We start from the raw sequence: 24500 nt of genomic DNA, 5'->3' as shown, positions 1-24500 counted from the left end.
ACCCAATGTGGGGCTCAAACTTACAACCCTGAGATCAAGAGTTGCATGCTCCACCGACTGAGCCAGCTGGGGCCGCAAAACTAGTACTTTTAACAAATGTCCTTATAAAAGAATATCAACATTGACAACATCTAAACAGGAAACCACCTACATATTAGTTTTTGTTTAACTTCTTAATTTTGGGTTTTGCCATAATTTTAATAAAATTTTTTTGGGGAAAAAAGTTTTTATTTGAAACCTTGACTGTTTAATGTTGACATGGGTAATATTAATTTTACCATGTAACTTGTACCACCTTAATATTTTTGTCAACAAAATATTTTTTAAAAATATCTATAAATACCATATATAAAAGAACTGAAATTATACTGTCATTCAAAAACAGAATAACTAATGGAACAAAGTAGTCTTTTATTTAATCAAGTAGCAGTTTGAATCTGTCTATTGGTAACTACTATGCAAGAACTTGACTGCTTTCGATATGAGAGTATCCAAAAATGGTTATCTACATAAAGGCTGTATTTAATCTTGTATTCACTTGGGTTGCCACTCGAAACACAGTGACAATTTTCAAAAGGTTTTTATCTAAACTTATATTCTATAATTTTAAATCAGTATTACCCAATAATTCCAGCCCTGATAATTTATCCTTAGAAATTATTCAAAAGAATAACAATGTTCACTGCAATATTACCATCAAGAAAATTGGAAACAACCTATAGAGTTCAACAAGGAATAACCATGTATATACATTTGTGTATACAAACCCAAAGGGACAATGGAGAAGATGATTTAACAATTAGTATATTGTTTATAAGCCTTCAATGTAAAAAAAGAAAAAATAGAAAGCAATCTCAACTATCATGATACTAAGCAAAACTCTTTATCTTTATGAATAAGGTTAGAAGGACACCACATAAAGAGTGTGTCAGGGCTGTGATTTTCTTTTTGTTTTTTATTTTGTTTTGTTTTTGCTTTGGTATATTTAGGCAATTTAAAAAATTTTAATAAAACTAGTATGTAGGAAGACATTAAGTAGGGCAGAGAAACATCATTTGAAGTTAATACATACCTTAATAAAATTTGCATTGATATAGTCTGAATCCTGAGAAGGAGTCTTTAAAGTCAACTTAACTCGGCTATGATCAACTGTAAGAAAAAAAAAAGGATTTCATAAATTATGTCCTGTTGGTAGACATGTGGTCTAATAAGCCATATAGCTAAAAAATATTTTCTTTAAAAAACAATTTCTAACATCATATTTATAGAAAATAAGTCTATAAAAACAAAAATCTGATGATGTAAAGCTGTGTTTTAAAGCTGTAATCAGAATAATCTCAGGAACTCTTTTAAAATACAAATTCCTGGGCATCATCCCAGATTTGCTAGACAAGAGCCCAGGGCGAAGCCTCTGCAGTTTTTTAACAAGCATATGAGGTAGCGGACACTAACCACTAATGTACAAGCTCATTTGCCGAAATTCTTATTAGGAAATGCAGCTTTCATATTTTACAAGAAATTATAAAAATTAAGTAAATTATGACACATGAAGTATGATGCATAAAAAGTGCTAAATACTGCACTTGGCAATAATATTATTAGGTAATGGCCAAATTAAGGTAAAGAACAATCTTTACAAAAAAGTTCAAAAATATAAATTTCATTAGTTTTATAAAATTGCAATTTTATTCTTTCAAATAAAGGTAATATGTATACAATTTTTAAAAATCAGATTTTAAAGAAAGGCTTTTTTTTTTTTTTTAAGCAGGCTCCATGCAAGTATGGAGCCCAGTACGGGCTTGAACTCATGACTCCAAGACCAAGACCTGAGCTGAGATCGAGTCAGACACTTAACCAACTGAACCACCCAGGTGCCCCTTAAAGAAAGGTATAAAATGAAAAGTAATCTTCCCCTGTCCTTGAACTCCAGGTCTCTCTTTCCCAACAAAGACACTATTAAGGTTCTTTTTTCCTTCCAGAAGTAATTTTTATGCATATACCTACATACTTTGAAAACTGCAAATGCAATGATCCCATATTCTGTTATCTCGCTTTTCAGTTAATCCTATATCCTGGAATTCTTCCCAGAGCTAACATAATACAGGTCTATTTTATTCACATGTTACATAAAATCCATTATATGGATGTTTCATCATTTATTTAACCAGCTACAGTACTGATAGACCATTTTTTCCTATTAAAAACACTACCACACTGAACACTGCTGTACATGTATCTGCTTTCACTGCTAGCAGTGGTATAACGTAAGTTCCTAAAAGAAGAAATGCTATTTGCCTTCTAAAAGGTGTATACTAACTTACACAGTACAAATGCTATTTGTAAGAGTGACTGGGTATTATACTTTTTAACAGGTGACATTCTAAAAAGTAAAAAAATCACACTTGTATTTCTTGAACTATGCAAGTGGTCGCACATTTTTCATAGTTAACTGATTACTGAGATTTCTTTTACCATATACTGCTTCTTTATGTCCTTTGCACATTTTTACCAGTGTCTATGTTTTCCTACCGATTTATATGAAAAAAAGAAAAATGAGTCTTTAGTCATAGGTAATGCAAATAGTTTTGTTCCAGTTTGTGTTGATTCTTAAAATTTTTTTTCTCTTTCCAGGATCCCACATTACATGTAGTTACTATTTCTCCTTAGTTTGTTCCAGTCTACCAAAGTTGCTTTGACTCATTTTTTTTTTCTTATGATTGGAATGAGGTTTATGCATTTTTGGCAAGAACACCAGAGAATGATGTGTCCTTCTCAGTGAGAAGACACACCAAGGGGCTTATGATGTCAATTCCATATTATTTGTGATATTAACCTTGAATACTTGGTTAATATGGTGTCGCCTGGTTGTCGCCCACTGTAAAGTTACTATCTTTCCATTTGTAGTAATAAATATTTGGGGGAAGATACTCTGAGCCTAGGAAATCCTAAAGCAGTAGGATTGCCTAATATTCACAAGTATCCAGATTGGAAAGAACCACAGCATGTAATATGTAAGATGCCATTATCATTATAACGGTCCTTTCTAATCCAGGGACGATGAATATTAAGGGCAATTAAAGTTAGAAAAAGACAAATACAGAAATGGTAACAGGCATGAATAAAACTTTTTAGCAAACCCTTAAAAGTCAACTAATGAATAACTAATTTGTCAATGACTCAAATTTTATACATTAGTACTAAGGCCCACCCAGTTCTGCTGATTTTGGTGAAATCTTTGAAAATCTGTAGGAAGAGATACAGAAGAAAGACATACTAGCCTCCAATTAAAATCATGTTATCTCTTTTCTGTGTTTCCAGAAAAGAGAATGTTTACATGTTTACCAATGCTCTGTTTCTCATCTCACTTGACCTTCTGGTGAATGGGAATATTCAGTAGTTAGGATAATCACAGTTAAGTAACTACACAAAGCTTCCTCTCACCATGTTTGCCAGTAATGAGGAGTCCCAATTAATTACCTTTACTCATGTGGCATATTAGCCTCCAGTTAAAGTATCTCAAACATAGGACTTTGTACAATAGTTGGTTTACCACTGGATCCTCAGTAAATGTTTCTGGGGATTGTGAACCCAAATGAGAACAGCAGCTCCCAAATGACAGTCAATACTGGTATTAGGCTGTTACATCCAAGCTGGTAATTTTTTTAAAAATACTCTGTGATGGAAAATTTTATGCATACACAAAAATAACATAATGAATCCCCATATATCCATTAGCCTGTTTTAATAATTTCAACATTTTTAAGTTTTTATTTAAATTCGTTAATTAACATACAGTATGATAATAAATAATTTCAACATTTTGCCAATCTTATTTCATCTATCTCTAATCATACAACACCTGGGGGCTGGAAAAAGCAAATTAAAATACAAGACTTCTGAGTAGCATATTCTGTAGTTAAGTTTGATTCAGTAACTTCAAGATGGGGCAGAAAAATAGCTTATTTTAAACTCTAAAACACAACCAATTTTGTAGTCATTGCTTTATACCAAATAATCACAGTATATTACTGATAATTTTAAAAACCAACGTTAAGTTGCTTATATAACATAACACATCATCACGTGTATTTTCGATTTTTCATTGGTGCTCCTATTAAGCATAAACATGTATAACTTAAAGAATATTAAAGAAATTAAAACAATCATTCCTCTCCATGGTTTTGCTGATTGCCTTTATAATCTCCCAAGAACCCAACTCCAAACAGATAAAACCAAGACTGGCCACACAGGAGGCTCTCTACACAACATTTTTTCCCCCAAACAAACATCAACAACCTATGGCAACAAAAAGAAAATATTTAAATACTGTCACCTCTGAAGAAACCGAAACTTCCTAGTGATTAAATCCTAGGTCTCAGGGAAAAACAAGAATCTTCATAATTAAATTACAATATGTGTATTACACTGATCCATCACTTTTTTTTTTTTAAGATTTTATTTATTTATTTGACAGAGACAGAGACAGTGAGAGAGGGAACGTAAGCAGGGGGAGTGGGAGAGGGAGAAGCAGGCTTCCTGCCGAGCAAGGTGCCAGATGCGGGACTCAATCCCAGGACCCCGGGATCATGACCCGAGCCGAAGGCAGATGCCCAACCATCTGAGCCACCCAGGCGCCCTGATCCATCACTTCTAAAGGCTAGCCAGCTGGATTTTAGTCCTCTTAGCAGACAAAGCACAGATCATTCTTGACACAAGAGCATCTAGATATTTCTTAATTCTGGAACTGGCCTCAGTATTCTAGTATAAAATGAATCAAGTCTCCAAGATAGCTCTAGAAAAACCCATATAATCTTTGAACGATGATGAAACTACTTTTAATGGATCAAAAGCAAAAATGTCTGCTCTTGCCACTTCAACAATGTATTAGCGGTTCTAACTAGTAGAACAAGGCAAAAGAGGCATTCAGATCAGAAAGGAAGTAGTAAAACTGTCATTTTTTTGCAGATAAAATGAGTCAGTATCTAAAAAATCCTAACGGATCCATAAAAAACTACTAAACTAATAAATGAGTTCAGGAAGGTCACTAGATTAAAAAAAATCAATACAAAAATATAAATTGTAGGGGCGCCTGGGTGGCTCAGTCGTTAAGCGTCTGCCTTCAGCTCGGGTCATGATCCCAGGGTCCTGGGATCGAGCCCTGCATCGGGCTCCCTGCTCAGCGGGAGGCCTGCTCCTCCCTCTCCCACTCCCCCTGCTTGTGTTCCCTCTCTCACTGTCTCTCTCTGTCAAATAAATAAAATCTTTAAAAAAAAAAAAAATATATATATATATAAATTGTATTTCTATGTACTAGTAATAAAGAATTTGAGAATAAAATAATTTCATTCAGGGGCGCCTGCCTTCGACTCAGGTCATGATCTCAGGGTCCTGGGATCAAGCCCTGCATCGGACTCCCTGCTCAGCAGGGAGCCTGCTTCTCCCTCTCCCTCTGCCTCTCCCCCAGCTGTGTGTGCTTGCTCTCTCTTTCTCACAATAAATAAAATCTTAAAAAAATTTTTCATTCAGATAAAGAATTTAAAAAAATAAACACAAGACTTGTACACTAAAAACCAAATAACACTACTGAGAGAAATTAAAGATCTAAATAAATGGAGAGAGACAATTCATGTTCATAGATTGGAAGAATCAATATGGTCTAAGATGGCAATTCTCCCCAAACTGATCCACAGATTCAATGCAATCCTTACAAAATCCATTAAGGGTTTTTTGCAGATATTGACAAATTGATCCCACAATTTATATGTAAATGCAAAGGAACCAAAAGAACCAAATAAATTTTAAAAAATAAGAACACAGTTGGAGGCCTTAACACTTCTTGCTTTTAAAACTTACTACAAAGCTACCATAATGAAGACAGTATGATACTGGCTTAAGAATACAACAGTGTAGTAGAATTAAGGGTCCAGAAAAAAAAAAAAAAACCTTACATTTATGGTCCAATGATTTCCAACAGGGGTACCAAGGCAATTCAGTGGAGAAAGGACAGTCTTTTCAACAAATGGTATTAGAACAATCCTACATACAGATTATTTCAGACAATTAACTGAAAATGGATTATAGACCTAAATGTAAAAGCTAAAGCTACAATACTTCCAGAAGAAAAATAAGAAAACAGAAAATCTTTGTGATCTTGAATTAGGCAGAGTTCATGGACAGAATATCAAAGGCATGATCCATAAAACTGATAAATTGGACTACATCAAAATTAAAAAAGCTTGCACACTTTAAAAGACACCTTAAGAAAACGAAAAGACACCTTAAGAAAATAAAAATACAAGCCATGAACTGGGAGGAAAAAATCTGCAAACCATGTATGTAAAGAAGGACTTCTATCTAGGACAGCTGAAGAACTTTAACAATTTGGGGCACCTGGGTGGCTCAGTCATTAAGCGTCTGCCTTCGGCTCAGGTCATGGTCCCAGGGTCCTGGGATCGAGCCCCACATCGGGCTCCCTGTTCGGCAGGAGGCCTGCTTCTCCCTCTCCCACTCCCCCTGCTTGTGTTCCCTCTCTCGCTGTCTCTCTCATCAAATAAATAAATAGTATCTTTAAAAAAAAAAAAGAACTTTAACAACTCAATAGAATTATTTTTTTAAAAGATTTTATTTATTTGAGAGAGAGAGAGAGAGACAGAGAGACAGAGAACACAAGCAGGGAGGAGAAGGAGAAGCAGGCTCCCTGCCAAGCAGGGAGCCCAATGCAGGGCTAGATTAATGCAGGGCTAGATGCTTAACCGACTGAGCCACCCAGGCACCCCACAACTCAATAGAATTAAAAAAAAAAAAAATCTAATGGAAGTACAAAGAATTTGAAGAGACTTTTCACCAAAGAAGATATACAAGTGGCTAAAAGAACATGAAAAGATGCTCAACATTAGTCATTAGGGAAACGCACATTAGAACCACAAAGAGATACCTCTACACACCCACTAGAATAACTATACTCAAAAAGACTGACAGTAAAAAGGAATGTGGAGAAACGAGCCCCCATATATTGGTGGTGGGAAAGTAAAATGGTACAAAGCTACTTTAACAAACAGTTTAGCAGTTTCTTAAAAAGTTAAACATAAGGTACCATAGATCCAGAAATTCCATTCCTGGGTTATCTACCCAAGAGAAAGAGAGCCGTATGTCCACATAAAGATTTGTATGGAAATGTTCATAGTAGCATTATTCATAATGTTCATCAACTGGTGAATGGATAAACAAAATGTGATATATCCATACAATGCAATATTACTGAACAATAAAAAGGAATGAACTACTGATAGATGCTACAACATGGATGAACCTCAAAAACATGCTTCATGAAAAAATCCAGACATAAAAGACTACATATTGTATACTTACATTTACATGAAATTTCCAGAATAGGCAAATCTAGAGACAGAAAGCATTAGTGGTTGCCTGGGGCTAAGGACTGCAAACTGGCATAAACGATCATTTGAGGGTTGATAGAAATGCTCTAAAACTGTATTGTATCAATGGTTGCACAACTCTATATAAATTTACTAAAAATTATTGAATTGTATATTTAAATTATACCTGGTATGTAAATTATACCTCAATAAAGCTGTTTAAAAAAATACTGTGTCTGGAAGCACTGGACATGCTAAACATGCAAAGGAAACTGACAACTTATATTATTTTTATGACAGTAAGTAAATATACATCTCTAAATCCAATTGCTTTTAATATAATTTTCCAAATTAAAATGACTAGAAATTTATTGGAAACTGACTTATCAAACCTTAAATAACTTAAAAGGAAAAAGACACTGCCAGTCTGACTATAGCACAATGATTAAGAGCTCAGGATCTAGGGCAAGGCTTCTCAACCTGAGCACTACTGACATTTTGGCCTTGTGTTAATTCTTTTAGTTTGTGGGGAGGCTGTAGCCTCTGTATTATAGGATGCAGCAGCATCCTTAGCCTCTACCCACTAGATGCCAGTAGCAGCCTGCCATTCCATATCCCAGTTGTGACAACCAAAATGTCTCCAGACATTGGCTAACTGTCTCTTCTAGGGGCAAAATCACCCTAGTTGAGAACTAGTGCTCTGGACAAAAATCACCTGAGTTTAAATTTTCATCAATTCTATTAGCTATGTGACAAGCTATTTAATTTCTGTCTCAGTTTCCCATCTGCAAAATGGCATATACTAGTACCTACCACAAAGTTTCGTTGTGTTGATTATGGCAAATAATCCATGTACCACAGAAATTGACAAACAACACAAATTAAGGTTTTTATTTATTAGAGGGCCAATTTTATAGCACACCACTTAATGTCTCCCTCTATCTCTATTTAAAATTGTAAAGCTTCCCCCCCTTCTAGTCTCAGCTGTCTCTATGTGCCTCATGCCCACTCTATTATCCTCAATACCACTAACCACCATCTGAGAGACCATATATATTATTTGTATTTACTGTCTATTCCCCCTTCACTAGAATATAAACTCCACAAAGGCAGGGATTTTTAAGTTTGTTTGCTGCTGCATCTCCAGCATACAGTATTTGCTCAAAGCTTCTTGTAAAATGAATGAATAAAACACAACATATGAAAACAGAAAGCTGGAGCTGTTTAAGATTCATTTCCCCAGATGATAGAAAAAGAAATTAGAGAAATTATCTCTTTAAAAGTATATGCATTAATTCCAGAGTACATTAAGAGTATGTTGAGATTATCTTGCTTAATAAAAACTGTCCAGAAACCCACACCATCCACCATTCTGAGGGGGACTGGTAAGAAAGTGGACTGTATTTTCCAAAAGCTGAATGTTTAGTTACGATGTACTAGGTATAATTCTAAGCTTTTTAACATGCACTAACCTATCTAATGCTCAAAATAATCATAAAGAGTATTATTATTTTAATCTCCATTTTATAGATGAGGAAAAAAGGCACAGAAAGGATGAGTTTAAAGTCATATAAATAGCAGGTGGTAGAGCTAGGATTTGAACTTCCAGAGCCAAAACTCTTCACCATTATACTATGTACACTTGCCACTTAGTAATTCTGCTAATACTGGACACCCACTGATCCCACAGCTGAGAATACAGTTGAACAACAAGAAAAAGCTGAAGGATTAAATTTATGCAAAGAAGACAGTGAGAAAGAGAGGGATAAGCCAATCTGAAAGAAGGATTTCATGGAAGAAGAAAATTTCAGAAATAGAGACCAGTCAATGGCATCAAAATGGTTAACAGATAGGAGTAAGCACTGAAAAAAGACTACTAAATCTGGCACAAATAAAGTCACTGAAAACTTTATCAAAGACATTTTAGAGAGAACAACCTTTAAAAATTAATGAGATTTGTCAATTATATCTCAACTTAAGGCTGGGGAAAACAACAAGTGAGAGTTGAGGGAATGGTGCCATGGAATGTAGCTATTTCAAGACAGTTGAAGGAAAAGAAAAAGACTTTTTTTTTTTAAAGTTTTATTTATTTATTTGAGAGAGAGAGAATGAGAGAGAGCACATGAGAGGGGTTAGGGTCAGGGAGAGAAGCAGACTCCCTGCCGAGCAGGGAGCCCGATGCGGGACTTGATCCAGGGACTCCAGGATTATAACCTGAGCTGAAGGCAGTCACTTAACCAACTGAACCACCCAGGCGCCCAAAGAAAAAGACTATTAGCAGCTTTAAGAGATAGCATGTACGATGTAAAGTTTTTGTATAAAATAGGAACACACTTAAGTATGCATGCTTTTAGAGTTAAAGGTATTTTGCCAAAAACCATGCTTTTTAAGAATATAATTATATTATTATAATATAATGCTGTCAGTCTAAGGTATACTCTTCAGAGACACATACTGAGCCTACTGAGAAAGCAGATATGCAGGCATGAATCCCCTTATGGTTCATGTTTTCATGCATAATTAATCAATCAAGGTTCTAATTGTGAATAGATAAGAGCTAGTATTTTTAGCATTTTATAAAATTTATTCCATTATATTTACTGAATTATCTATTTTATTTTAACAAAATACCTTCTTTGAACAGGGAGTGCACAAAAGACATTCTTACTTGGATTTTTTTTGTATTTAAAGTAAGTATCAGAGTAATTGTGATGCTTAAAGAAAAAAGTAAAAAACAAAAAGTACTTTCAGAAGGAAAAACAAGAAGCACAATTACGAATTATCTTATAGAGTAGTGTAAAGGGAAGTTAATTACTAACTCCTTTACAATCAAACGCATTAGGAAGAGTAAAACTAGTTTAGGCTACAAGCCGCTAATTAACATTTTCTAATCATTCTATGAGGGCATTTCAAACTTACATGGCAGTATGTCCTTATATCTGTTCTTTTTAACATTTTCTTCTTTTTCTCCAGTGGCTGTGGGATAAATCTTTTCTGTTCTATATTTGGTAGACAATCTTCTTAATCGCTTAAAATATAAACAAAAAAATTCAAGTTTATAAAAACATTAATATTTTCAAAATTTTAATGATTTATAAATAGCTCTGTATTGAATTCTGCTAACCCCAATTCCTTACAGCTCATTTTCCTGGTGTTCTAGGCTCACAGTATCTCCCTATCCCTTAATAATTAACCCCAAGGATAATTTTTTTTTAACCATAAGTGCAAACGTAAGATTAATTTTCCAAATAGCATTGAAAGGGGACACTAAAATAAAAGTAAGCAATTTTATTTAAAGAAATCATTAATAAGTTGAGTCAGAATATTTAACTCAGTCCTTAACTTATTCAACATTTTGTGTTTAACTATGGGTCCCTAAAACCAAGTAAATCATGCCTAAAAGATTATGTACAAGTTTCTTTATTCCTTCTCTCAATAAACCTTGGGCACCCATGATGTGCCAGGCTCCTTCCAAGGCATAAGCTAATAATTACTTATAAGACACTGCAAAACAAAGTTCTTTCATATTGAATTGGAAATGTCCAACAAAGACCAATTCTGCTTATTCACTGCATTACAGAAGTGGTTTGTGAGTTAGTGACAAATTCTTACCACATATGGCAGTAGGGATGTTCTTTGGGCTGGAATATTTCTGCGTGTCAGTAATACACTTCCTGCTTTCAGAAGCACTGAAAGTCAGCATTGTGAATTGTTTAAATTCACTACTCAACTACATTGCTGAAATTTAATTTCAAAGAAGCCTACTTTCTTCCAAGCTTAAAGACATATTGAAGGCATTCTGGTTTTACTATTCAATGAATTATTGACTACAAATGAAATGAACAAAAAGTCTGGTAACATTTAACTTTTTCACCATTTACTTTTGCTACTTGTGATGCTGAGGTTTAAGCAACAAAACATTTTTTTTTTTAATCACAGAACTTATTTAAGATTCTTAACATATTCTTGTTATGATATACTTCAATATACAGCATTTGAAATAATCTTATAAGTAGACAATTTAACACAGAATAGTGAATCTTTTGTTTTCTTTGAAAAACTACTAAACTTTATAATGACAGTATTAGAGACCTAAAACAGGAATACACATTTTTTTCAGTAAGATGAAAAGACTTATTAGAATCTTGTTCTGCCTTATCACAATGCCGAAATTAAATTACCCACATTTATGATGCTATTTTCTATGGTAATAAGGTTCTCAAAAGTAGGTTAGGGGAAAAAATTGTATTTAAAAGTAAATGGAATGTTGGTGAGGGTGTGAGAAAACCAAAACTTCAATACAATGCTGGTAGAAGAGAACATTAACACAAGCCCTAATGAGGGTAATTTGGCAATTACAAATACACATAACCCCTTAACCCAGCAAGTGTACTTCTAAAAATTTGTCCTCTAAACGGCACATGTGAAATGACATATTATGCACAAAGTTAGTTACTGTAGCATTGTTTAAAACAGCAAAGGACTGCAAATAAAAGTCTATTAATACAGGATGGCTAAATTTGTTTCATTCATACAATTAAATATGATATAACTGAAAACAAGGAAGCTCTTCATATAGGGATATGGAAATGCCTCAAAATACATATTAAGTGTAAAAAGCAGGGAACACAACAGTGTATGTAATACACTACCGATGGTGTTAAGAATAAAAATATATTTGCATTTTCTTGTACATGTGCATAAAATATCTCTGGGACAGAAACTGAACAAGGTTGTTGTTATTGGTGGAGAAGAGAAATGAATAGCTATAGGAAATGGATGGGAAAGAAACATTACTATATATTATTTCATACTTATTAGAGATTATATGAATGTATTGCCTATTCAAAAATTTAAATGCTAAAGGGGCACCTGGCTGTCTTAGTTGGAGGAATGCAGCTCTTGATCTCAGGGTCATGAGTTTGAGCCCCACGTTGGTTGTAGAGATTACTTAAATAAAATAAAAACTTAAAAAGATTTTAGAAAATTAAATGCTAAAAATATTAAAGGGAATAGAAAAGATTGCTCATGATTTTCTTAATCCATGTTAACAAAGACCCTCCCAGTTATACACATATACATCTTACATATTTAATTAGAATCTCTGTATTTTTTTGCTCAAAGATTTTAATTTTCAGTTATTTATAGTATCTTAATGCGTTACAAAATACTGTATGTGACTGTGACTTACAGAAGGTTATCAATCTAAACACTTGCAGAAACACAGGGGGAAAAGGAATTAGGTAACAATCACTGAAAAAAATGTATATAACTACAAAGAAAAGGGAAGAGGGGATGAATTTAATTATAAAATGTTAATGCACTTCTGGAATACCTGCAATCACTCCAATCATTTCTTTTTTTACATGACAAATTATGTTATTGAGAAATGGGCAAAATAAAGTTCTTATGTGAAATGACTGCATTTTTCATATAATAAAACATAAGAACACTTTTGTGTACAAATAAACATCTCATTTGAGTTTGAATTTTTATATATCCAGTTTCCTTAAAGCCCAGCACAGCATGGTACGCTTTCTACTTCAAGCTTCCAATGTTCTATTAAAATAAGTCTACATAAGTAGTGTACTTAAAGTTTCATACCCATTGGCAATACTCATCTCTGGTGTAGTATAAATAAAACAAAGGTGGTCCATTAAACATGAAAACTTTGTACATAAAAAAATTGACATCAAAAAATTCTACCCAAATGTTTTAAAAAGATACCAAGTAAGGCCATATTTCCTAACAAAACAAAACAGGGTCAGCTTTACAGTTAGTTGCTTCAATTAAAATTCTGGATCTGCCACTTTCTAGCTGTATGACAATGAATATATTTAACCTGTCTCATCTTCTGTAATATGAGGATAATACCCACACTCAGTAAATAAGCCTCCAAATCTTACCCATCTTTTAAGTCTTAGGTCCTTCAAAGTTTCTTATCCCTCTCATGCAAAAATAATCTTTCCCTTCTGAATTCTTTTTAGATTTTATATGCACTCTTAAAACACCATTTACTTCTCTTTATGATAAATACATAAAAAGTATACATCTTATTTCCCCGGCTCAACTGTAAGCTCTGTGAGTATAAGATTATGATCAGATTAATATTTGTAATGTTCCGTACCCCAGAACATATTAAATGCTTGTATGTTAAATACATTAATCTTAGAATAAGATTTGAATGCTGGCCTAAGCAAAAGATTTTATTCTTTTAATACATCAAAATTAATGTCCAAATAGTGCTTGAAGTAGGGGTAGCACCAAAGCTCATTTAACTATATGAAATGGAAGTATCTACACATGTAATTTCATTTTAACTTCCTGGCCACCAATTCCATTGTCTCTAGGTGAAATTAATTACTAGGAAATTAATTAATTGAGAAACGTAAAATACTAAGGAATCTTATTCATAAATATACTGCATGTGACAGTGTATGTGAAAATAGCACTGAACTAAAACACCAATAAAATAATTCATTTATTGGGGTGCCTGGGTGGCTCAGTCGTTAAACGTTTGCCTTCGGCTTAGGTCATGATCTCAGGGTCCTAGGATCGAGCCCACACTGGGCTCCCTGCTTGGCGGGAAGCCTGCTTCTCTTTCTCCCACTCCCCCTGCTTGTGTTCCCTCTCTGGCTTTGTCTGTCTCTTCAAATAAATAAAATCTTTAAAAAAAATAATTCATTTATTAAGTTTAACATAATTATTTAATATAATCCTAAGCAAGAAAGTACTCTGAATCATTTACTATCCTAACTCGGCAAATTGTAGCTAAGTGGTGTATTTACATAAGCTTATAGATACCATACCCTATATCATATACGGATTTTTTTTAACTATGCAAACAAATAAAACAAAAAGACTTTAAGATTTGCAACGGTCTACCCTTAAACATCTTGAAAAAGTCACATAATAAATTCTTTTAAATAATTTCTTATCTCAGAGTTACTGTCCGAAAGGGTATAAATCTGATCATTTTTAGTCCCTCCCTTAAAAATCCTCTCGTGGGTCCATCACCTCCAAGTTAAACTACCAATTCCTTGTTTAATTATAACATTTTGAATGCTGTCTGTCCAATTTCCTAGCTTCTTTTTGTAACATTCTCTTACTTAAGAATTTGATGCTTCAGCCACACCACCACCACAAGCAACCCTCCGCCCCTCAACATCACAGTTTGACAATTTTTACCCTTGCTGGTGAGTTAACAGTAGGACTCTGGCTAAAGGGTTATTTCCTTTGTGAAAGCTTTCTTGACCTTTCCCTTAACAGCTCCTCAGCCCCCAGCACCGAAGACTCAATAATACATTGCTCTATTACCACTTGTGAGATTTCAATCTTGCCGGTCTCATCCACTAAACTATAAAACTGAAGGCACAGACTAGACTATCTTCTTGGACTTTATAGACCAAGATCTAATGCAAATCACATTAAAAATGGGTGAATTCATTTACTTATTGAGCTTTCTTAAACAAGTCATACAGATGTCTCTAACACATTAGAATTTTTGATGCAAACAAAAATGAAGCTTAATATTCACTTTGTTTTAAAGTTCCAAATTATTTTTTATTTCTTTTTTTAAAGATTTTATTTGTTTATTTGACAGAGAGAGAGAGAGCACTAGCAGGGGAACGGCATGCAGAGAGAGAGGGAGAAGCAGGCTCCCCGCTGAGCAGGGAGCCTGATGTAAGGCTCAAAGTGGGGCTTGATCCCAGGACCCTGGGATCATGACCTGAGCTAAAGGCAGACGCTTAACCAACTGAGCCACTCAGGTACCCCCTTTTCTTTATTTCTTAAAACACAAAAGTTTTATTCCCTTAATCTTAAATCAATAAACTGATTCTCAAAAGCTTCTAAGTCACGTGCAATGTAACTATCCTCATTTAAGGTATCCATTTATGTGTTAAGATTTGAGTTCTTTAACAAGGTAGAACAGTTTCATTGTTTATCTAAGGCTCTAAGCTAATAATAATGTGTTGTGTGATGTTTGTTGAATCTCTCCAAATAGGTGTCTACTGTATTGTCCACTGGGTGTCTCATGGACATCACAAACATGTCCAAATAGCACTACCATTCAACAGTTGCTCAAGTCTAAAAGCTAGGAATCATCCTTGATTCCTTCCTTTACCTCCCCTACAACATCCAATGCATCAGCAAGTTGTGTTAGCTCCACTTCTAAAATATATCTAATTCTCTTCATATCACTGAACACTTAGAATTCAGAATACGTTGAGATAAGCTTAATTGGCTGGATTTTAAATCAGAACAACTAAGAAAACAATGGACACAAAAAGTAATAGAGCTAAAATGGAAATTTAGCTAACTCAAATTCTTTTTGGAATAAGATGGAACATAAATAAATATTGAAGCTCAAGACTTCTTACGCTGTTACCAGGCCACACGCTACTGCCCCAAATTCCTCAATGTCAACATATTTAAAAAACAGTATGAGTTTCATAAGATAGTACTTTCAGTAAATATGCACACAAGAATATACAAATCTGAAAACTGTACTTTAAAGTGAAATAAAAATGAAATTATACTTCATGCTTAAAGGTTATACTGTACCAAAATATAAGAATACCTAACCCATAAAATAGTAATGCTTTTGCCACTGCTCTGAAAAATTTCTGAGGCAATTACTAGAGAATCCATCTGAATTTTATCTTATTTTTTCAATTTTTAAAAAAATTTTATTTATCTATTTGTCAGAGAGACAGAGAGAGCACAAGCAGGGAGCGGCAGACTCCCCACTGAGCAAGGAGCCCGAGGTGGGACTTGACCCCAGGACCCTGGGATCATGGCCTGAGCCGAAGGTGGACACTTAACCAACTGAGCCACCCAGGTGTCCCTATTTTTTTAAATTTTTTGAGAGAGAGCAAGTGAGAACGACCATGTGTGTGTGTGTGTGGGCGGGGGGCGGGGGGAGGGCGGTGAGAGGTGAGGGAGAGAGAATCTCAAGCAGACTCTCCGCTAAGTGCGGGGCTCGTGAGATTCTCACAACCCCGAGAACTCTGAGATCATGACCTGAGCTGAAATCAAGAGTTGGACACTTAACCGACTGAGCTACCTAGGCGCCCGAATCCATCTGAATTTTAAAAGGGAGGGGGGTTGGCACACAGGTGGCACTTAGTAATAACTATTAAATGAATAGATTCATCTGGTTTTATACCTGAAATATGTAACTGTAGTCTATCACAAAAGCCACTCAATTGTAATATTACTAATACTTACCATATAAGTTATATGATCATTAAGACAAAATAGTTTTTTTAAAACCCCAAATACAAAGTAACAGCAACAAGTAGTAAAATCATAGTATAATTTCCACTAAAAGTATACTATCTCTAACCAGCTTTTCTTAAATCTTTACAAACCTATTTATATAAAAATATGCATATCCCTAATACCCATTATAAGCAACCAAAACAACCAAAGGGTCTTTAAACTGTACAACTGCAATGTCTACCTTTAACTGCAAAACATGCAACTCCGCCTTTCAAAATGCATCTTCCTATCTTTGCTCACGCTTTACCTACTGCTATATAACAGACTAATTTATCTGTCATTCTTCTTCAGAGAGCAAGCTGTGCCTTCTTATTTGAAGCTAAGTCAGGACTGATAGTAAAAGGACATATTTTGAAGTAGGGGCTGATCATATGGGTCTTTGGGTAACAAAAAGATTTTATTCTTTATTCAAGCTGATTTTAATGCTTATTTTCCTAATAGTATACACCAAACAAACTCCTCACTTTCTTCTAGCTCACTACAGAAATCCTCTCACTAAAACATTTCCTGAGACTAGTCCTGGTACCAAACCCCATCTTCCACTTCCTCCCAAAGTGCTTCCTCATCTCTACCCACAGTCCTTTATATTTACCTCTCATCTAGGACATATCCCAATGTTAACTTATATATGCATATATACCATGAGAACATGAATTCCCTGAAAATGCAGACCATGTCTTCTTTCTATTAATACCAGCTACTACCAGCATAATCCAGGACAAACAGTAGTGAGTAAATACACTCTTTAGGCCTTCTCTGGTGGTAATGTTCAGAGAAAATTAATACAAATTAGAATTGACCAGTATACTTAGGAAACAAATTTCTCTGCCCTCTTACACTTTATTAGTACTTCACAATGGGACAGGTTTGAGTCAGAGGAGCTGGGGTTCAATTCCTAGTTCCATCAACTACTAGTAAAGGAGATCTCTTCAACGTAGCAGCTTTTAAAATTCTCCTTGAAGGGGTAGCAATAGACCTCAATTTTGAGAACTTGTCTTTGTTTTTGTTTTTTAAAGATTTATTTATTTTTTTGAGAGAGAGCGCGCGTGCGTGAGAACGTGCGACCGCGGTGGGGAAGAGGGAGAGAAACTTAAGCAGACTCTGTGCTGTGCACAGAAGGCGACACAGGGCTTGATCTGCCCCCTCCATACAATCATGACCTGAGTGGAAATCAAGAGTCAGATGCTTAAGGGACTGAGCCACCTAGGTGCCCCTTGAGAACTTGTTTTAGAATAAAACTCTGTACTATAGACTTTATATTTAAAAATAATAAATACAGCAAAGCATAAAAACTAAAAGGAAAAGAAGGTTATAAAAATTTCACAACAAGCCTATAATCATTTTTTTTGTTATTGTTGTGTTTGTTTTTTGCACAGCCTAGACAACAAGCAATACTTTCCTTAAAGGAAAGGTTCCTGTTCTTGGGTCGGAAAAGAAAATACAGTGCTTTCTCAAGATCAAAGTAAGTTAAGAAGATGTAATGCAAGTTTATCCTCTGTCTACCTGCAAGTTACATTCTTATGGAAATAAAGTAGAATTCCATTTGAATTAAGAGGACACTAAAATTGTTTTGTTATATGTATTAATTTTACTGAAATGAAGATATTTAATACAACAAATGGCAAAAAAAAAAGTGTTCCTAGGTTTGATTATTTTGTTTCTACACACAGGTTCTCACCTTTTCGTTCATTCCTTCTTCATCATCCTTTATCTAATGCTCCTCTAGCCATTTAACTCATGAAATCACTGGTTCCACGTTTTGCAGGTTAATTCAAATTCGAATATTTTGTCCCACTGCCTCCACAGCAAATTGCTCAGAAATTCCAAAATTTGGGTGTCTCTCTCTGTCAAATGAATAAAAAATAAATAAAATAAAATAAAAAAAAATCTTTAGGGGCGCCTGGGTGGCTCAGTCGTTAAGCGTCTGCCTTCGGCTCAGGTCATGGTCCCAGGGTCCAGGGATTGGGCTCCCTGCTCAGCGGGAAGCCTGCTTCTCCCTCTCCCACTCCCCCTGCTTGTGTTCTCTCTCTTGCTGTGTCTCTCTCTGTCAAATGAGTAATAAAAAAAAAAAATAGAAATTCCAAAATTTGGGTAAACCTACAGCTCCTGACCATGCCACCCATGATCTGGTGATGTGTCCTGATTTACGAAAACACTGTCCTAACAGTCCCTGTTACCCTTTCGTTTACACAGGGGAATACTCTACCAAGCCCAGACTCTCAAAGTATTCCAAAGCAATCTATCACCAATCTCATTATTCCATTACAAAAAGTATAAACATACAGTAAAATTGAGAATACGGAGTTCCAGCTTTAACACATTTAGCCACAATAACATCAACTGGTCCAACTAAAAAATTAAAGAAGACCCCCAAATTAATAGCATGGTTGCAGAATTCCTATTCATCTTTGCAAAAACAAATATAGCACAGGAAGAGTCACTTGAGCAGTTTAAGAGTTCAATACGTATTTACCACTATATGGAAATAAATTATTTTTTGCTCAGCCAGACTGCCACAAAGTTGTGGTCAACAGACCAGTTTTAAAGAGAAAGCTGCACTTACTGGTGTCATTAACTCCCGAACCCCTTAAAAATTTCAATCTTATCTTTACTACTTCTACTGAAACTACTTTTATGAAGTCACCAGTAATCTCCAAACAGCATCAAAATCTCAAAGCCTCAATTCCTATAAAGTATTTAATACAGATGATCCTCCCCTTTTTAAATTCCTTTCTTAGATTCCATGAAACAACAGTCCCTTGATTCTCCTCTTACCCTGCTAATTATTAGTCCTTTCTGCCTCCTCTGCTTCCCAACCCCTAAATGTTGTGTTTTCTCTGGAACTGTTCTCTCCTCAGATTTCATCTTTTATCAAGTTTATCCCCTCCCTATTGTGACTTTAACCGAGTACATTTATGAAGATTCCAAAATCTCTATTTCTAGTCCTGACTTTTCAGTTCAGTCCATATTCAAACAGCTTACCTAACATGCCCAACAGCAATTTAAACCTAACTAGATAAAAAGAAACCTACCTGATTTTTCAAATGATTCTATGTCTCTTTTTCTTTCCACAGCACCTCTGCCCTCTTTACCCATTCAGGCTTCAGACCTCCTAGTAGTTTGGGCATTTTCCCCCTTATCCTACTTGCTTCCTCTCACACCTAATCCATTTCAAGTTCTGGTGAGTGTACCTCAGTAAACAACTCCCAGACCTGGCCCCTTACTTTCTAGTCCCACTGCCAATGAAGACAGAAAGCTGTTTTAATATAGGATATAGGTAACTTAAGTTTTTTTCCTTTAATTACAATGTCTTTTCAATTAAAAATGAAAAGATTTAAGAAGCCCTTTGAATGAAGGAAAAGAACAAACTTGGTGGGCGTAACAAAATAAATACTATAAATAAACAGTATTTATGTAATAATTATTTTTTAATGTGACAAATAAATGACATTAATTATGTCAAGGAGTAAAGACAGAAGAAATGCATTTATTAAACCATGCATGTAAAGCACCCTATGTAGCACCTACCATAGAGCATGTCTTTAAGTATGGAAAAATTGAGATAAGCATGTAGGATTTATTAATAGATGAGGAATTTAGGAAAAATTTTAATTACCTGCCTCAGATTAGCTGAACTGGCAGACACCAAATTACCTTTATCTGTATACTCAATTACTGCCAAATTTTTGTTCTTAAAGAGCATTTTAATCCTCTTTTGTGTATACCCTAAGATTTGGTGTCATACTAGGAGTGGGATACTTGAGACCACATTGCTCACTACCAGCTCCAGTTCCTCTTTAAAAAACTCAGAAAGCAATTTTTAACTGTACATTGCAAGTCTATTTAGACCCATTAGACAAAATAAATCATAAGCCAAAATCTAAAATGGTAGAAAATAAACTGTCATTGATGTTCTCTCTAATCCTTCCATTACCAATCTATACAGAGACCACCTAAGTCCTAATTATTATATATATCCAAAGGCTTGAAAATTATCTGGCAAACCAGAATAAGTTTACAAGCCATATTTTTGCACCTTTCCATTTCAACTCCCCAAGTCTAGTAATACATAAGAATTACTATTAAGAGATCTGCCAAGCCAATTTTTCCTATCAATGCATAAAAACACTCTTTGTTTAATAAAAGGTATTTGTTTTAAGATATAAAAAATTAAGTGTAATAAAGGATCTTCTTGAATACAATCATTACCACTTTTCAAAAAGGAGAGACTAAGTAGCGATAAAGTCATGCTAGGTTGCCAAACTTTTGTCTGTAGAATTAGGTTTTAAATTCCTAATAGAAACAGTTGGGCAATTCCTGAATAGGTTAAATATAGAGTTACAACCCAGCAACTGCACTCCTAGATATATACCCAAGAAAATTAAAAATGTATGTGCACATAAAAACTTGTACACAAATGTTCATAGCAGCATTATTCATAAATGCCAAAAAGTGGAAACAGCCCAAATATCCATCAACTGATGAATAAACAAAATATGGTATATTCATACAGTAGGCTGTTGTTCAGCAATAAAAAGGAATGACGTACTGATAACATACTTAATAGATGAATCTTGAAGACACTGTACTATGTAAAATACACAAAAAGCATATCTTATATGATCCCATTTATATGAAATGTCCAGACTAGGAAAATCAATAGGGGCAGAAAATAGATTAGTAGTTACCATGGTATTGGGGAAAGGGAGAAATAAGGTGTTACTGGTAATGGGTTTGGGGTTTCTCTTGGTGATGAAATGTTCCAAAACTAGATAGTGATGACAGATGTCCAGCTTTGTGACTACAATAAAAACCACCGAAATGTATATATATATATATTTTTTAAGATTTTATTTATTTATTTGACAGAGAGATAGCGAGAGCAGGAACACAAGCAGGGGGAGTGGGAGAGGGAGAAGCAGGCCTCCTGCCGAGCAGGGAGCCCGATGTGGGACTCGATCCCAGGACCCTGGGACCATGACCTGAGCCAAAGGCAGACGCTTAACGACTGAGCCACCCAGGCGCCCCGAAATGTATATTTTAAAGAGGTGAATTTTATGGTATATATGAAGTAATTTCAATACATGTGAATTTACCTCAACAAAGCTGTTATAAAAAATCCTTAAAAGGAGGTTAGGTAATATTGTTAATAGTAATTATTGAGCATGCTAACCAAGGCATCCAGTCCCATCCAGTAATAAGGAATATCCATCCTCCTCAAAATGAGTATTACTAAGTCTCTATTCTTCACTGCAGACCTTCTCATTAGAACATTAATTTGACAGGGTCAAACATAACAAGAATGCAGAATCTGGTTGAAATAGGAGTAACACAAAGAAATTACAAACGAACAATAAGGTCTACTAGAAACTTTGGCCAGTGAACTTAGCAAGTAACTTTTTCAGGAAAGGTTAGGTAAGAACAATAAGTAAGAAAGATAAAAAATGCAGGTTTTAACATAACTTGATGTCAAACCACACTAATGAAGCTAGACTACCTGGAAGACTAGATATTTAAGGTAGGAAGACAGTAAATAGAAAATGCTGAGGGGGAGAGGGAATAATTGATAAGCTATCTAAAATTAGGGTTAAAGTCTAAATGCTATCACTTCTATAACTCTAACCCAAGATAGGAAAGAAGACTAAAATCAAAGAATTAAACCCAAATCCAGGTAATTAAGCAAATATGTGTTTTTAAAGCTTTTGTGTATTTCCTGGGGAAACAAATTGGAGGTTATTTTTGATACTAAACATTCAGATTCCCTGCAAAATATTTCATTCTGGCATTATTTTAGACTTAGTTCTGAAAGGCCAGATAATGAATATATGTACCCCAAGTTACTTAAGGCATTATTTTGCCTTCAAATATCTCTTTGTAATAATGATAAACAGTGCTCCTCTTTCTTCCAACAGGTAAAATCAAACAAAAATAATTTGTTTAATGCAACACCTTAAATAAAAATACAAACTTATGGGGCACCTGGGTGTCTCAATCGGTTAAGCATCCAGTTCATGATCTTGACTCAGGTCATGATCTCATGCGTCTTGGGATCAAGCCCCATGTTGGGCTCCATGCTCAGAGGGAAGTCTGCTCGAGATTCTCCCTCTCCCACTCCCTCTGCCCTCCCCCAATCATGCACGCTGTCTCACGTGCACGCCCTCTCTCTCTCAAATAAATAAATAAATCTTAAAAACATACAAACTAATGATATAGAGGAAATACATAACTAAAAATAACTTACAATTATCTAGAATGGGTTTAACTTCTTAAGAAAAAGTTACAAAATAAGCCAAAATTTTAAATAAAAGATGCCAATATTTTTTTTTTTAAAGATTTTATTTATTTGACAGAGAGAGACACAGTGAGAGAGGGAACACAAGCAGGGGGAGTGGGAGAGGGAAAAGCAGGCTCCCGCTGAGCAGGGAGCCCGATGCGGGGCTTGATCCCAGGACCCTGGGACCATGACCTGAGCCGAAGGCAGACGCTTAACGACTGAGCCACCCAGGTGCCCCAAAAGATGCCAATATTTTGATAGCTTTTCAAACTGTGGTTAAAGTCACTGAAGAGAATATACTAATATATTCACAAGAAACTTTACTGAGATAAGCAGAAGGTATGTCAATCTGTAAGGCAGTCTTGTGAGGAAAAATGATAAATGACTAAAACTTCAGCTGATTGTAAGAACTATTAATTAAACTGGAAATATGACGCCACTATCCTGTGTGATGAGAGCATCTGAAAATGAGTCATAAGTTTTGTTTTATTATGATTGGTAAGCTTTTATAAGCTGACTGAGGCTTCTCTGTGCTCAAGATGGATACACAGAAATACCTTGATATTAAAGGCTCCTACAACTCAACAATAACAACAAAAAAACCACACCACAATTAAAAAATAGGCAAAGGACTTGAGTAGATACTTCTCCGAAGAAAATATACAAAGAGCCAACACACATAGGGTTAGATGCTCAACATCACTAGTCAGGAGGGAAATGCAAATCAAAACACAATGACATTTCTCACAACCATTACAATGGCTACTACCAAAAAAATAAAATAACAAATGTTGGTGAGAATGTGGAGAAACTGGAATCCTTGTGCACTACTGGTGGGAGTGTAAAATGGTACAGTCATTATGGGAACCAGTATGGCAATTCCTCAAAAAATTTTAACTTGAATTGCCAGATGATCCACAAATTCCACTTCTGGGTATATACCCAAAAGAATGGAAAGTAGAGTCTTAAACAGATATGTGTACACTCATGTTTGTAGCAACATTTTTCACAGTAGCCAAGAGGTGAAAGCAACCCAAATGTCCACTGATGGACACATGGATAAACAAAGTGTGGTACACATATACAATAGACTATTATTCAGCCTTAAAAGGGAAGGAAATTTTGGCACATGCTACAACATGGATGAACCTCGAGAACATTATCCTAGTTGAAATAAGCCAGTTATAAAAAGATAAATATTGCATGATTCCACGTAAGTGAGGTACCCAGAGTAGTCAAAGTCTTAGAAATAAAAGGTAGAATGGTGGTTGCCAGGGACAGGGAGAGGAGGGGAATGGGCCTTGTTTAATGAGTAGAGAGCTTCAGTTTTGCAAGATGGAAATAGTTGTAGACACTGGTTGCCCAACAAAGTGAATGTACTTAAATTAGTGAACTGTACACTTACGAATGGTTAAGCTAAGCTTTGTATTTGCGTTTTACCACAATTAAAAGATTTTTTTAAATGAAAAGCAACCTTTGTAGTTATTTGCTTTAAAATTAAATGTCTATCCAGTCATAGGAAAGGGAGAAGCTAGTTGTGGGTAACATCATTAAATTATCTCAGA

The 24500-nt window shown here is 35.0% G+C and overlaps 1 protein-coding gene across 6 annotated transcripts in view; it reads right to left on the bottom strand.

Annotated features, from left to right (window-relative positions):
* The window catches only part of PTPN12 (protein tyrosine phosphatase non-receptor type 12), an 88828-nt gene that overhangs the window by 39904 nt on the left and 24424 nt on the right, over window positions 1–24500 (bottom strand). For all 6 annotated transcript variants that reach the window (XM_021689578.1, XM_021689579.1, XM_021689580.2 and 3 more), the window contains 2 exons: window positions 10296–10404; window positions 1073–1149 (listed from right to left, as the gene is read on the bottom strand). In XM_021689578.1, coding sequence (XP_021545253.1) covers window positions 1073–1149; window positions 10296–10404 — 186 coding nt within the window. The remainder of the gene's footprint in view (window positions 1–1072; window positions 1150–10295; window positions 10405–24500) is intronic.

This window comes from Neomonachus schauinslandi, chromosome 12 (genome assembly GCF_002201575.2).
Source record: "Neomonachus schauinslandi chromosome 12, ASM220157v2, whole genome shotgun sequence".
Taxonomy (NCBI): domain Eukaryota; kingdom Metazoa; phylum Chordata; class Mammalia; order Carnivora; family Phocidae; genus Neomonachus; species Neomonachus schauinslandi.
Note: the sequence above shows the minus strand (reverse complement) of the source record. Positions and strands in the feature narration are given on the sequence as shown.